A 16,841-nucleotide genomic window follows, 5' to 3' on the forward strand; every position below is an offset into this window, starting at 1 on the left:
GGCTTATTTCTTTTTTCCAAACAACTAAGCACAGATCTGTTTTTCTTTCAAGAATCACATTCCACTAGTGACGACATCAATTTCTGGAAAAGTCAATGGGGTGATAATATATATTCATCACATGGTAGCCAGCATTCAGATGGCACACTTACCTTAAAAAACACATTTGATGGCGACATCCTTTTGAATAAGTGTTTTTCTCAGGGACACTTTGTATTCATGATATTATCATATTGCAATCAAATTTTGATTACTATTAATATTATGGTTACAACTCAAAACGTGAAAATTCAGAACTTCTTTTTCTAATAGAAAATAATCTAATTAATGGTCTAAATAAATTTCCTAATGCGATTACCGTATTTTCCGCACTATAAGGCGCACCTAAAAACCTTCAATTTTCTCAAAAGCCGACAGTGCGCCTTATAATCCGGTGCGCCTTATATATGGACCAATAACAATAACCACAACAGGTCTCGCAACTACGGTAAGCAGACGCCGACTTTATTTTTCCCGTAGAGGAAGAAACGGAGGAAAGCAGACGCCAACTTTATTTTCCCCGTAGAAGAAGAAACGGGAAAGCAGACGCCGATGCAGCCAGCGGTGCACGCTGGGTTTTGTGTAAAGACCCCAAAATGGCTCCTATTAAGAGACACGCTTACAACGCAGAGTTTAAGCTCAAGGCGATCAGTCACACAGTAGAACACGGGAATGGGCTCTTTGCACCTGCCGCGCTGACGTCACAACCGCATGCGCAAATGCGGCTCTCTTTTTTCACTTTGAGTTACCATGACAGCTAGAAAAGACAAAGCCTTATTTCAGACGCAAATAAAACAATACTATGAACATTGCTGTCTTCCTAATATAATGGGCTTTTAAGTTTTCATGAATTTCCAAGCGGTCCTGAATTAAGAAGACGGTGGCTTGTAAATATTAGTTGCTACCAGTTAAAGCTAACGCTGCACACCAAGTTTACAGCCTTCACTTCGGATCAGCTTCTTCAGCCTAAAGAAGAAGGTAAAGGAGCTTCCTGTGTTATTTCCATGGAATCACTTCTGTATTCAGCCTGAAAAAGAGTTTATGGGAACGAGAGAGCAGACCAGACCCAGACAGCCGAGCTACTGATCCGCCTGTACACACTGCTGTAAACACCGTCCTGCTTCACAAGAAGCATGCAAAACTAATAAAGCGAAGTAACACGGAGGCCTTAAGGAACACGGCCATATTTTTCTAAAAGCAACAACTCTGAACCTGAACCGTCAGCTGAACTAGAACTCTGACACCAGAGCTAATGTTAAGCTAGTTAAGCTGTTAAGCTATGGGGTTGTTGTGTTTCAGAAACAAAAAGCCTGAACCGTAAAATCCCCGTTACTTGGTCTCTGACACTGACAATAAACGCAGGTAATATACTTGAACATAAGGTAAAAACGTCCGTTAATGAATGATGAAAAATGTTTAGATACTTAAATAGCACATTTTTACAAGAAAAATGTCTAGCATAAGCTAAAGCTAATGTTAGCCACAAAGTTTAAAGAAAGTAAAACTCACCTTTGTATCTGTGTATAACGAGGCGAACATCTTAAAACATTTCTCCAGTTTACTTGTCAGGGCTTCGGATCGATGTACATCATTAAACTGAGGTGCAAAGAACCCACAGAGCAGCAGAGAGAATTTAACATGAACAATCAATGGTGTGGAAGTGGAGGAAGCAACAGCTGTTCATTTTGGGAATGAACGGAGTTTTCAGAACGCTGGTTTGTAATCTATTAATAAAGTTTGACTAACCTATCTGACTATTTTGTCGACATTCCCTTTATCGCAGTTCCATCTAATGGATGCATAACGTAACACCAGCCTCTACTGTAGCGTCTATTCTATGCGCCTTATAATGCAGTGCGCCTTATATATGAAAAAAGTTTTAAAATAGGCCATTCATTGAAGGTGCGCCTTATAATGCGGTGCACCTTATAGTGCGGAAAATACGGTATTATTATAGGAGGGGATTTTAATATGATTCTAGATAATCAACTGGACAAATGGCCACCTCGAACTCAAAATTCAAACAGTCTTCTTAAATCATTCATGCAGAGATACAATTTAAATGATATATGGAGAGAAAAATATCCACTGGACTCCACTTTCACCTGGAGTAACAATGATGGGTCTAAACCAGGGATCCCCAAAGTCGGTCCTCGAGGGCCGGCATCCTGCATGTTTTAGTTCTCTCCCTGGTTTATCGCACCTGGATCAAATGATGGCTTGTTAGAAGGCCTAAGAAGAACATTGACATGCTGAAAAGGTTGTTACTACCACCAGGGAGAGAACTAAAGCGTGCAGGATGCCGGCCCTCGAGGACCGACTTTGGGCACCCCTGGTCTAAACAGTCTCGTATACATAGACTGCTGGTTAGTATCTGACTCCTTAAAAGCCAATAACATCATTGTCAATATTCTTCCCACTCTGCTCACAGATCATAAAGCAATATAAATTGTGATAAATTGGTAACCATTCACATAATAGGAAAGCCTACTAGATCCTAAACAACTCTTTACTTAAGTTAGACTGAGTAAAACAAAAAATCTCCCATTCAATTTCTTATTTTTTTGACAAAGCTAATACTGAAAATAAATATGGGTACATCTGGGAGCTTTTTAAATTTGAGGTTGCGAAGTTCCTTAGACAAACTGATTCCAATTTTAAAAAGTCTAGGAAAGTTGAAGAAAATAAAATAATTAACAAAATTATGAGGCTCTCCAAAAAAGTCTCAGATTTGTCAAATGTTGATAAAATAAATTTAGCCACTTTACAAAGTAAGCTGGATGAGATTTACATAAACAGGGCACAAGGAGCTTTTGTCTGATCAAGGTTAAAATGGCTGGAAGAGGGCAAATGCAACTCCTCCTATTTTTATCTATTAGAAAAGCACCAAGCTAAATCCAATACACTTCAACAGTTAAACATAGATGGGCAAGTATCTTCTGATCCAAACATTATTGCAAATTATGTCTCCTCTTTTTACAGTAAACTTTATGCTCTTGATTGAACAAGTGGAAACTCTGAAGTCTTCTTGAGTTCTGTCAATACACAACAAAAACTTGATTCTGAATGTGAGATTTGTGATTCTACTCTAACAATTAATGAAGTTATTTCTTCTATTAACCATTTAAAAAACAATAAATCCCCTGGGTCAGATTGATTAACAGGGGAATTCTACAAGCAGTTTGGTGATCAACTTGCTCCTTTTCTAGCTAAAGTTTTCTTAGAAAGCATTGAAAAAGGCTTTCTCCCCATTACTTTAAATCAGGGGATCATTACCCTTATAATTAAGCCCAAAAAAGACAAGTTACTTATTGATAATTAGCAAACTATATGTCTCTTAAATAATGATTATAAAATCCTGGCATCAGTATTTGCAAAAAGACTTAAATTAGTTTTAAATACAGTTATTGGAGAAACACAATCTGGATTCCTGCAAAATAGACACATTTCCAATAACATACGGCTTGTTCTTGATATTCTGGACTATTCAGAATTAATTACTGATAATAGCTTCATAGTCTTTTTTAGACTTTTATAAAGCATTTGGTTCCATTAATCACAACTTTAACTTTAGTTTTCTTCATAAATTTGGATTTGGTCCTTTTTTCTTCAATACAATTTAAACATTATATAGTAACGCTAATTGCTCTGTCAAGTTACAAAATGGCACCTCCCCTAGATTTAACCTATATCGAGGAATTAGGCAGGGCTGCCCAATTTCTCCTTATCTCTTCCTTTTAGCTACTCAAATTCTTTCTGACTACATTTCTATAAATCAACCTAAAGGTATTTCTGTTTTTGGTAAAGAAATACAAATTAGTCAGTTGGCTGATGATACTACTCTGTTTTTAAGAGATAGCAGTCAAGTTTCCCCTGCTTTAAATTTAATCCAAACTTTCTCTCATGTATCAGGACTTCACTTGAACATAAACAAATATGAACTTCTACCAGTTAAAGATTGTGATTTAGATTCTGTAATATTCCTGTCAAAGAAAGTGTCACTTATTTAGGCATAATTATCTTTCTAAGTCATTCATAGGAATGACTTAGAAAGGTGTTCATCAAATTTTGCTCCCTTAGCTGATAAAAGCAAAAAACGCCTCAATTTATGGCTTCAGAGATCTAAGCCTTAGAGGATGGGTATTGTTATCTAAAGCAGAGGGAATATCACAGCTCACTTATTCTGTGCTCTTCTTGCATTCAGACAACCAAACTATAAAATCTATTGGCCAAATGTTATTCAATTTCCTGTGGAAAAATTACAGTGGTCCTGAGGTGCAAACCACTTCAACATTAAGAACCACTACTACATTAACAAAATGGAAAGGGTATGTCCCAGTTGGAGACCTGAGAAATCGCTGATTGGATGACAGTCCTTATGAACCAGAAGTTATCGCTTGAGCGGTTTGGCCCGTTGTTGTGATGCGTTATAGCGTCCGCCATATTGAAAGTGGCTTATCTGCCAGCAAGCTAAGACAAGTAAATGGACCAAACTTTGTAAAGTGCCGTTCTGCAAAGTATTTTATGTTAATGAATGTCACTGACACAATCTCTCACATTATTACACCTTCGAGCTGATAAAAAAGGCCCAGCAAAGACTGAACTTCCTGAGGGTTCTCAGGAGGAACAACATCAAGGAGAAGCTGCTGGTGTCCTTCTACAAGTGCTCCATAGAGAGCATACTGACCTACTGTATCTGCGTATGGTATAACTGCAGCACTACGGCTCAAAGGAAAGCTCTCCAAAGGGTTGTGAATACAGCCCAAAAAATCTTTGGCTGCCCTCTCCCCTCACTGGAGGACCTGCACAGCGACCGCTGTCTAAGAAAAGCACAACACATCACAAAGGACACTTCTCACCCCGGACCTTCTCTGTTCACACTCCTGCCTTCAGGCAGAAGATACAGAGCAACCAGAACCAGAACCAACCATCTCAGAGACAGCTTCTACCCAATAGCAATAACAAAACTAAATGCAATCAAAAACAACCATTAATCATCATGAATGATGTATGTGAGAATGTGGCTGTTCTTATTTATTAGTTTTTTGTTTTTTTTTACCAGTTATTTGTTAATTCTTACATTGAGTGTGAATTGTGAGACAGTTATTTTTTTGTTTTTAAGCATATGCACTGACTGATGGCACCTTTTAAATTTCGTTGTCCTTGTGACAATGATAATAAAGATTTATCTATTATATATAGGAATGAAAAAAGCAAACTACGGACAACGTTTTGAACTTTTTGATGTGATTATTTAAGTGTTTTGGGGCACAATAATTACATTTGATACAGCTGATTCTGATAAATCGTTTTTATTGATAAACACACACACACGCATACACACACACCTTTACAGTGGTGCATTCATGAACATATTAACACAATTCCATAATTCAATGTGCATTTGCTATTTCAAGATATGAATTTTTTTTTAACTTCATTTAAATTTTTTGGCATTTTATTGTAAAGACAAACTTTGATAATAGTTGTCAAACTTTAGCTACATATTTTTACTTTAAAAAAATATTTATTACATTTTAATATGTCAACTGTGCTATAGACAGCAGTGTGAACGAAATCTAAATTATTTTTAATTTCTTTACATAAACTGTCATAATACCTTAATACTTAAAATTTAGATATTTCACTTAAAATACATAAAAAATGAAAGAAAAAAGCGCACAGTACATTACAAATTTATTTATCTTGTACTGCTAACACTGAGCACAGGCAGGGGTTCAGTCTGCTGGTCAAACTGGGAGCAGTTCGGTGACTGGGCCTTCTGAGATATCTGGCTAGCCACAGGTTAAATTAGCCAATGATAAAAATGATCTAACAGTGTAATAGAAAATACATCCCTGATTCATTCACATTTAGGAAAAAAAAACATATCACCACCATATCGACTTATCATCTAAACACAGACATTGTGGAGATGAGCTGGGAAACAGAAGTCTGAAGAAAAACAGCGCCAGCTCTGATCTTTATGGACCTGTCCTGATGAAATCCCTTGATCTCCCTCTGCTCTCTGGATTAATGGACTTTCAGTCCACTTCAGGTTTGCTCTTATATCAAACAAATTATTTTAATCTAGATAAATTAAAAGAAACATCTTACAGACAACCAATATACCTTAAAGTAACCATGTTTGACCACAAACAGCAACTTGTCTTGCCAACTTCTAGGTAACCATGGCAACAATTAACAAACGGCAAAAGCACCCATTACAGGCTTCTCATTCCACCTCCCTCTTTAGACAAACTACACAGTATAAAAAAAGTTAGAAAGCTAAGAAAAGAGTCAGAGTAGTTAACTGGAGCAATTTAGTTACAAATGAAATATTTCTCTGTTGTTTAGAAGTTTGTTTCAACATGGAAATATACAGTACTGGCCACAAAGTCAAGAAATTCTGCTCGTAAATTTACATTATTATTATCTTTAATTCTTACCTGTGAAAGGTGAAGGCAGTGGGCCCACTTTGTACTGTAAAACAGTAGAAACTAGTCCACGCAGCACGTTTTCTCCACTGCCACTTTCAAGATGGTGGTGGCGTAAGTAGAACTCAGTGTATATATATTCATGCCTATTGTCCAATCAGCAATTTCTCAGGTGTCCAACTGGGACATACCCTTTCTGTTTTGTTAATGTTGCAGTGTTTTTGATTTTGTTGAAGTGGTTTGCACCTCAGGGCCACTGTAAAAATTTGCATACATTACTTAAGAAAATCAGTGGTAATGAATTCTTATGAAAAAGGAGGGTTGAATTTTCTAGATTTCACAACTCTAAATAATGTATTCAAAATAAATTAGTTAAAGTCATTTCTATAAAGTCCATCCTCCCTTTGGAATACTTTCCCAAATGACATTTTATCCAATGTAGGAGTCTTAATTTCCTCCTCCTCTGTAATTATAATGTAGAGAAAATACCAATAAAATTTTCTGCATTTCACAAACAAGCACTTCTTTCATGGGCTCTTACATATAAACATAATCTTTCTCCCCATAAATTCTTCATCTGGAATAATCAATACATCCTTCACAAAAATAAATCTTTATTTTATCCTAAATGGTTCAACAATAAAATCCTTTTGGTGGGTCAGCTATTTAACAAAAATGGGTGTTTGCTCAGTTACAGTGAATTCAAACTCAAGTATAACTTCGCTGTAACTTCTAAAGACTATGATATTGTGTTTTATGCTGAGTTCACATAATGAAATATGTGAACTCTTTAGAAATAATGTTGTTGATGAATATAAGGCCTTGTTAAATGTAACTGATACCACCGTTGGTAAAGCATGTTTTTCTTCTACTTGTAAGAATAACACAAATGAAAGGAGCCATGTTTCAACAAGATATTATTTCTGTACTTTCATCTGTTTTCTATTGGAAGTATTTTGTCCCTGATTCACTATGGAAAAAGGTGTGGACTCATCATCAGAAACTTTTCATAAAAAATTAAAATAAAAGATGTCTCTTTTAAGCTGTTACATCGAATTTATCCTACTAATCAATACATGATGAAATATATTAAAACAATAGACCCCAACTGTAAATTCTGCAAAGAGCATCCAGAAACAATTAGTCATTTATTCTGGAATTGCCATGTTACAAGAAAATATTGGAAAGAATGTAATAACTTTATAAATTGTAATATTGATACTAAATGTTCCCTGAGGTATGAGCACATTATTTTTGGCTTTCATGGTAGGAATATTAATGCAGACAAAAGACTGGAAATCAATCTAATTATTATATTTGGCTAATTTCATATTCACAAACATAAATTTTCATCATCTTCACCTTTTTTTGCAGTTTTGGTTAAGAAAATTGAACTCTATTTATCCACTATTTCCAAGACTAATTCAACACATGAATGTTGTAGATCTCTGAATATTTTAATGTGTCATGTCTGTAATATCTTCTATCTATTCTTTTTGTTTTTTATACCAATGTATTTACTGTTGAAAGCTACTCACTTGGCACACTTTATAATATATTGTGTTCTGTTTCTTTTTTTTTTTTTTCCCTTTTTTTTTCTCCGAAGAGTTTTTGCGGCGCTAGTGGCTCGTATTTTTTGTACAGTAGGCAGACAGGAAAGAGGGTGAGGAGAGGGGGGAAGGCATGCGGTAAAGGTCGTCGGGACCGGGAGTCGAACCCGCGACGTCCGAGTCGAGGACTAAGGCCTCCAAACGTGGGGCGTGCTAACACCCTGCGCCACCACAGCACGCCCCGTGTTCTGTTTCTTTGTTTTTCTTTTTAAATGTAAACAAAGATGATCATTACTAAAAAAAATTAACATTTCAACAGAAAATATCTGTTGCAATCATTTCTGTTGATGTTTCTCTAAAATTGTTTTCAAGAAACGTTTTTATGCTTTTCTTGAAAACAATTTTTATTGCCAAAGCAAAATGGACCTCTGTGATTTTGTGAAACAGAAAATCAAAGTTTCATGTTGTTAAAGAACTAAGCTGTAGAGATAAATGCTAAAAGCCTCAAATATGTAATAAATAAACAAATTCATATGGCAAAAAAAGCACACATCTTGTTTAGTTACAAAATCCAGCACCATTTCATTTGTAATGATTTTTGCAGAAGAGTCTGAAATTATTTTCCAGATGTGGTTCAGAGTAAAACGTGGAAAGGGAATATTTGTTATTGGCTCTAACATTTTAACTGAAGCAGCATTGACCTTTGACCTGTTGGTCTTCAGTTAAATCTCAGCTTGTACGATTGGAGGAAGAAATCTGATGTTTGTTGTGAATTAGCTCTTGTTTCCATGGTAACAACATTGATATCAGATTGGTTGTGATGCAGCATCCTGTGTAACAATATAAAAGGTAGAATCAGTTCAGTTTCCACTCATGTGTTCATGTGTTTATGAATGAGTGAAGTGTAATTATTGCAGCTGTTGATCCTCCAGATAAATCAGTCAGTTCCACTCAATAGAAGGTTAAAGGTCACTGTGGAAATGAGCTGCTTCCATTCAATCACTGCTGCATTCATGTCACACTTTGGTTCTTAAAGTCCATTTTAATTCCCGACCAGAACCAATGAAGGCCGGACGGAAATATACTAACAACACGTCATAATAACATGTTCTTGTTCTGCTGGTTTGGACTCTACAAACCACTTTTACTGAATCAAATATTAAACATCAGTTCATCATGTTTCTGGGACTTTTACATTCAGTGAAATTAATTTTCTACATTTTTATTATTAATTTGTTCATATTTCAGTTTTAATCTGCATCCTGTTGGCTTCAGCTCACATCTTTTATTCTTTATTCAGATTGATCGACTGCAGTTTGTCAGAGATCAGCTGTTCTTCTCTGGCCTCAGCTCTGACCTTTAACCCCTCCCATCTGACTGAACTGGACCTGAGCAACAACAACCTGAAAGATTCTGGAGTGAAGGAGCTCTGTGGTTTCCTACAGAATCCTGAATGCAGAACACAACGATTAATGTAAGAAACCATGTTTTAGTCTGGATCTGATGTTTCTGATGTGAAAGTTGTGTTGCCACTAAACTGCAGACAGATGGTTGATTATCTACTGATCCACTCTGAGGGTCTTCATGGTAAAGTCTGCTTTCTTCTTCTATGGTTTGTTCGAGTTAAAGTTTCTTTGTTTTATATAAGCACAAGCAGTTCCTCCTCCCACCATCACATTCAACCAATCACATCATTCATTTCACAGACACCAACCACACCTGCAGAGAGAAGGTCAAAGGTCAGATTGGAGACTAAAGGCTGATAAAACTCTGATGTTAGGATCATTTAATGTCTTAATATTTAGTAACAATCAGATATAAAATCTAATAAAATGTCATTATGTCCAAGACAAACTGAGGCTTAATTCACTAAATAATGATGTTCATCCACATCTCTGACCTTCTGATGATACACTGCTCAAAAAATAAAGGGAACACTTAAACAACACAATATAACTCCAAGTAAATCAAACTTCTGTGAAATCAAACTGTCCACTTAGGAAGCAACACTGATTGACAATCAATTTCACCTGCTGTTGTGCAAATGGAATAGACAACAGGTGGAAATTATTGGCAATTAGCAAGACGCACTCAATAAAGGAGTGGTTCTGCTGTTGGGACCACAGACCACTTCTCAGTACCTATGCTGTCTGGCTGATGTTTTGGTCAGTTTTGAATGTTGGTGGTGCTTTCACACTCGTGGTAGCATGAGACGGACTCCACAACCCACACAAGTGGCTCAGGTAGTGCAGCTCATCCAGGATGGCACATCAATGCGAGCTGTGGCAAGAAGGTTTGCTGTGTCTGTCAGCGTAGTGTCCAGACCCTGGAGGCGCTACCAGGAGACAGGCCAGTACACCAGGAGACGTGGAGGAGGCCGTAGGAGGGCAACAACCCAGCAGCAGGACCGCTACCTCCGCCTTTGTGCAAGAAGGAACAGGAGGAGCACTGCCAGAGCCCTGCAAAATGACCTCCAGCAGGCCACAAATGTGCATGTGTCTGCACAAACGGTTAGAAACCGACTCCATGAGGATGGTATGAGGGCCCGACGTCCACAGATGGGGGTTGTGCTCACAGCCCAACACCGTGCAGGACGCTTGGCATTTGCCAGAGAACACCAGGATTGGTAAATTCGCCACTGGCGCCTTGTGCTCTTCACAGATGAAAGCAGGTTCACACTGAGCACATGTGACAGACGTGACAGAGTCTGGAGACGCCGTGGAGAGCGGTCTGCTGCCTGCAACATCCTTCAGCATGACCGGTTTGGCAGTGGGTCAGTAATGGTGTGGGGTGGCATTTCTTTGGAGGGCCGCACAGCCCTCCATGTGCTCACCAGAGGTAGCCTGACTGCCATTAGGTACCGAGATGAGATCCTCAGACCCCTTGTGAGACCATATGCTGGTGCGGTTGGCCCTGGGTTCCTCCTAATGCAGGACAATGCTAGACCTCATGTTGCTGGAGTGTGTCAGCAGTTCCTGCAAGATGAAGGCATTGAAGCTATGGACTGGCCAGCCCGTTCCCCAGACCTGAATCCGATTGAGCACATCTGGGACATCATGTCTCGCTCTATCCACCAACGTCACGTTGCACCACAGACTGTCCAGGAGTTAGCGGATTCTTTAGTCCAGGTCTGGGAGGAGATCCCTCAGGAGACCATCCGCCACCTCATCAGGAGCATGCCCAGGCGTTGTAGGGAGGTCATACAGGCACGTGGAGGCCACACACAATACTGAGCCTCATTTTGACTTGTTTTAAGGACATTACATTAAAGTTGGATCAGCGTGTAGTGTTATTTCACTTTAATTTTGTGTGTGGCTCCAAATCCAGGCCTCCATTGGTTAATAAATTTGATTTCCATTGATGATTTTTGTGTGATTTTGTTGTCAGCACATTCAACTTTGTACAGAACAAAGTATTCAATGAGAATATTTCTTTCATTCAGATCTAGGATGTGTTATTTGAGTGTTCCCTTTATTTTTTTGAGCAGTGTAAATGATCAATAAACCATTATTGATAAAACCACAAACTTTATTAACCCTGTAAAGATGAGCAGATGTAGAAACATCAGGAATCAGTTTGACATTTAAAATGAATCTGATCTGAAATATTAGAGCTTAGTCCAACAGAAACAGTTACATTTTAGTTCCCTGGCAGTAGGGAGCACAGCAGAGTGGCTGAAACACAAGAAATGATGTCAGACATTCAGGAAGCAGCTAAAAGACCAGCAGCAGCATCTGGATCCTCTAATTTTGAGAGATACAAGAACCACTGATACCTTTACAAAGTGAGTGTATAAAAAATAAGAAATGCTGATTAAGAAATTCTTAATGCTGATTCTGTTCTGTGCAAATGTTTAGAACCAGATTGTATAACCTCTAAAATATTTTGTTCTGTCAAATCTGCCATTAATTGGTGGTGGTCGACCTTCTGGAGGATTTCTGACAGAAATGTGAGTTTAGAGATCGTCCTCTAATGATGAAGACCAGAGGAGTCCAGAGTGTGTTTCTGAACAGAGGCTGGACTCATGCATGTTTAGAGGAACCAGAGCAGAGGACAGACTGCTGGTCAGCAGAGCCAGGAGCCAAGGCCCTGCAGTGGGGAAGACTTTTAAATAATCCAGGATAAGCATAAGGTGGAGAACCTGCTGGCTTTAAACATCTGACCAGCTGCTGCAGAGAGCACAGACTCCATGTTCAAAGATGGCAGAACACAACACAGAGACTGAGGGGTCAGAGGTCACATCTGGGCCCTGGTGGAGGAGACTTTCTCTATAAAATGCTGCAAATAGTTTCCACCTGCAGCAGGGTTCAATCCAGCCTGTGTGTGTATGTGAGGGAGCGCATTAAAAAGATATCAAAACATTTAAATAAAATACAAGGATTGTGAATGTTTGATCCAACCTTAAAGATCTGCAACATTCACAGTTTTAGTCATGACTCCAACAGTTCTTCAATATCTGAAACAACGCCTGGAATTAGTTTGTATTCATCTGTTCTCAGTCCTGTAGCTCCCTCTGCTGGCAGGAAGACTGTCATGATCTGACCAAATCAAAGAATATGTTGTAGCACACATGAATTTATTTAGTTAGAAAATCCAGATCCATTTCATTTGTGATGATTTTTCTAGAAGAGTCTGACATGTTTTCCAGATGTGGTTCAGAGTAAAACCTGGAAAATGAATATTTGTTATTGGCTCCACCATTTTAACTGAAGCAGCATTGACCTTTGACCTGTTGGTCTTCAGTTAAATCTCAGCTTGTACGTTTGGAGGAAGAAATCTGATGTTTCTTGTGAATTAGTTCTTGTTTCCATGGTAACAACATTGATATCAGATTGGTTGTGATGCAGCATCCTGTGTAACAATATAAAAGGTAGAATCAGTTCAGTTTCCACTCATGTGTTCATGTGTTTATGAATGAGTGAAGTGTAATTATTGCAGCTGTTGATCCTTCAGATAAATCACTCAGTTCCACTCAATAGAAGGTTAAAGGTCACTGTGGAAATGAGCTGCTTCCATTCAATCACTGCAGCATTTATTAATAGCTCTAATGTCACACTTTGGTTCTTAAAGTCCATTTTAATTCCTGACCAGTACCACTGAAGGCCCGACTGAAATATTCTAACAACACATCATAATAACATGTTCTGGTTCTGCTGGTTTGGACTCTAGAAACCAGTTTTACTGGATCAAATATTAAACATCAGTTCATCATGTTTCTGGGACTTTTACATTCAGTGAAATTAAATTTCTACATTTTTATTATTAATTTGTTCATATTTCAGTTTTAACCTGCATCCTGTTGGCTTCAGCTCACATCTTTTATTCTTTATTCAGATTGGAGAAATGCAGGTTGTCAAAGATCAGCTGTTCTTCTCTGGTCTCAGCTCTGAAGTCCAACCAACATCTGACTGAACTGAACCTGAGCAGAAACAACCTTAAAGATTCAGATGTTCAGCAGCTGAAGCGTTTTGCAAAAGATGTTCAGTAAGTAAATGTTTGCAGTGATTCCAGCTGCTGTCAGCATATTGAACTAAACCAGTTCCTATCAAATCAAAGATCCAGTGTTCCCAGTAAAGCTGCAGCTTCTTAGTGGGAGGAGAATGGTTCAGGCTTCCTGATTGGACACAGAAACAGCAATCAGCCAATCAGAGGAGCAGCAGCTTGCTGTGTTCCTGTGTTTGTGTTGGTGTGAAGATGAGTGTTGTTTCTGACTGCTGCTGGAGAGAAGCTGGAAACTCACTGATCTGATTTCTGCATCTTTCTTCTCTCTGCAGGATCTGATGTTCTCTGTAAAGAAGAGAATCTTCTCTGTTTCCTGATGATCCTCAGAGGTTGAAGCTGCAGCAGTTTGAGTCTAAAGAGACTCTGACTGGACCATGATGACCTTTGACCTGAATGATTTCCATCCTGTTTATTTCCTCCTGTCTGTCATTTTATATCTGATATTGATTTTCTCTTTGGATCGATGAAGATGAAATTGTAACTCGGCTCCATTTAGAGGCTTCATGGAGTTTTGATCTGAACTTGATTCAGTTTTTAAAGTTCATCATTTTTCTCTGGTTCATTTTCATCCTGGAAGCAGAAATATGAAACATATTTCAGTTCAGCCGTTTCCAGGCTGCATGTTTGCTTCATTTGAATTCAGTTTGAAAGGCCTTTAATAGACCATTGCAGTTTTTAGGGTATTAAAGAAACTCGGGTATTTTAATCAAGTCAATTAGTTATAACATACTTTACTGATGAATTTTAATATAACTGAAAATAACATGTACAATGTAAATTAACTTTAAATACAATATTTAGAACAAATACTTATTTACATTATTAATATACATTTTGTCTCTTTACAGGTGGCTGCAAATAAGATACATTTTTATGCTCCTTTATAATTTATCTTCTGTCTTTTGATTGTCATTAAGCTGCTTTTATGCCGACAGTTAAATGATAAATTGTCCCTTCAAAACAAAAGCATCAGAACTCAAACAGGAAGTTAACTATAATTGAAACTAATTAAGGATCTTCTAAGATATTAGTATAAATAATTTGCATGTTAACATTTTGTTCACATACTTTCCAGACACTACAAATGTTATTATATTAATTATTGATCTGTTGTTCATGTTTTTTTCTGTTTAAATAAAAAGTTGTGGATCAGAAAATAGTAACATGAATTAATCTGCTGTCAGATTCACTAGTATATTAACCTCCACTGTTTATAAGTTTAAGGTTGTTTATTTGAACGAAAGACGATTAGGATTTTTTTATTATTAATTAGGTGTCTGTTATTACGCAATAGCCAGCCCCGCCCTTTCCTCACAACTCTCCTGGGCTGACTACTGACCAGTTCTCTGTCTAACAGGTCCGGAAAATCTCTAAGACCTGGGTATTACCCTAAAGGAGATCTATGAGAGATAATCTGTTCAAACTGGTGGCGAAAGCGATTCGTCTAGCTCTAACTACCTCCAATCCAGAAGTTATGACCCTTTACAGTTAAGAAACAATCAGCTGAGTAGCCCTCGCAGCTGCATAATTCCAATAACCACTTCTGTTAACGGTAGCTCGCTTCCTATCATATAACTCGCTCTTGAAACCGGCTAGATTAGATTTAGTGACTTGGATGTAAGTCCCAGGGTCATTATTTACACTCACCAAAGGAAATTATGAAGCCTCCTTCTACCTGGAATCATGTGCATTAGTTTTACCTTAATTAAAAGAACTGAAGAATAGTCAAATGACTCTATTGATTCCAATGTCCACCAACCTCATTAGAATTTTATAGTATGAATTTATTAAGCACGCTTAAGCAGGGATATGCGACATACAAATCAATAATCAATTGTATATAATTCAAAAACAGTGTAATAAAATTTGCATGTACAATCCTACTACCCTGTCTCCTTTCCCTATCTTATGTCGCACGTTCTAAGATGGAATTTTGGGAAGCAGATTCAACTCATACCCAGACAATGGTAGATCTTCTGACAACAGGAGTTTCTAACATCCTTGGTCGAGGCCTTTGCCCTGTGTGGAAAAATCCTCCTTAGGAAGGAAACAAAGCAGAACGGGTCCGAATCCTTTTGCAAAACCCAGTTCCTTGTCCCTTAGGGATCTTTGTCCTTCCTCCAAGTCTTGTTGCAGAGTTTGAAATTGTTGGGTTGAGACGAGACCGTCGGTCGAATAAAGAACCAGGGCTGAGGCGGCGGGATCCAGTCCTTTCTTAGCGGCGTGAAGTCCGAGCTCCCCCGTGGTTCTGAAGTGCGGTCCGTTGCTCAATCTGCTCCTTCGTGTTGTCTCTTCTTCGACGCCGACGGACTAGGAACGGTTGGTTCCTCTTTTCAGCCTGTTTTTATACACTTCTCCACCATATGTGTGTATGTAGAGTGTTCGGTCTACGTGACTTCCTGAACATCTGCTGAAAAGCCCCGGTGGCCCCTCCTGTCTGCTGACTAGTGTGGAAAGTCCCGTTCTTCCCCAACCCTTGTTGATCTTAGCCAACTTCACCATACCACCCATCCTGTGCGCTCTGGCCATCTGTTCAGAACCGCTTGCGACATTTCCTGTTATCAGGACCTCACCCATAAATTCCTTCCTCTTCTTTCTCTAACTCACTATATTATCTGTTACTATTCATTAGGCACATTCAACCTGTATTACTATGAAATTGATTTTAAATCATCACAGCTTTTGATAATCATTAACAATAAATCACATCTTTCACTTATTATAATCATCAGACATAATCATTTCATTGTTGTTGTCGTTACAGATCATTACTCAGACATACATTTCAGAATGTTATTCAGTGATTACTTATATCCATATCCTACATATACAATTAATTATTATTATAATCAAATCACAAGATTGCTGTATTTTTCTCAGGCCTTTATGCACCTTTTCTGCGTGCACCTGGAATGATCTCACAACCCCATGCCAGTTTTCTTGACATAGGGGAGGGCAAAACAGAAACCCAGCTGCCAACACACAGTCATAAATATTTTCTAATAGAATGAAGTTTTCTGCCTTTTGTGCATCTGTGGTCTCAAGTGCAGTTTCCATGTCTGAGTCATAAACTTTGACCCTTAGCCTTTTGTTATTTTTCCTGCAGGTCAGTTCTCAGTTTGGCTCCAGGCCGGCTGGTATTTGCTCCCAATTGGGCACTTATTGCTTCCTGCAAGCATCTCACACAAAGTACACATTCCAGAAACAGACATAGAATCTTAGTCCTTAAATATAATGTTTAGTATTTATATAGGTTATTGATTTAATTCATTCAGTAACATTAAATAAAAGTTTTTAACTGACGTCTTGAATT

General features: G+C 38.1%; 1 protein-coding gene across 14 annotated transcripts in view; it reads left to right on the forward strand.

The window, feature by feature from the left end:
• LOC116712080 (NACHT, LRR and PYD domains-containing protein 3-like) overlaps positions 1-16,841 on the forward strand; it is a 612,764-nt gene that overhangs the window by 120,895 nt on the left and 475,028 nt on the right. The window contains exon 11 of one of the 14 annotated variants that reach the window (XM_032551885.1): positions 13,801-14,138. The exons of the other annotated variants lie outside the window; for them this stretch is intronic. Coding sequence (XP_032407776.1) covers positions 13,801-13,807 — 7 coding nt within the window. The 3' untranslated portion in view covers positions 13,808-14,138. Of the gene's footprint in view, positions 1-13,800; positions 14,139-16,841 lie in introns of those variants that run through there. 14 annotated transcript variants of the gene reach the window in all.

The sequence above is a fragment of the Xiphophorus hellerii genome, chromosome 21 (assembly GCF_003331165.1).
Source record: "Xiphophorus hellerii strain 12219 chromosome 21, Xiphophorus_hellerii-4.1, whole genome shotgun sequence".
NCBI classification, from domain to species: Eukaryota; Metazoa; Chordata; class Actinopteri; order Cyprinodontiformes; family Poeciliidae; genus Xiphophorus; species Xiphophorus hellerii.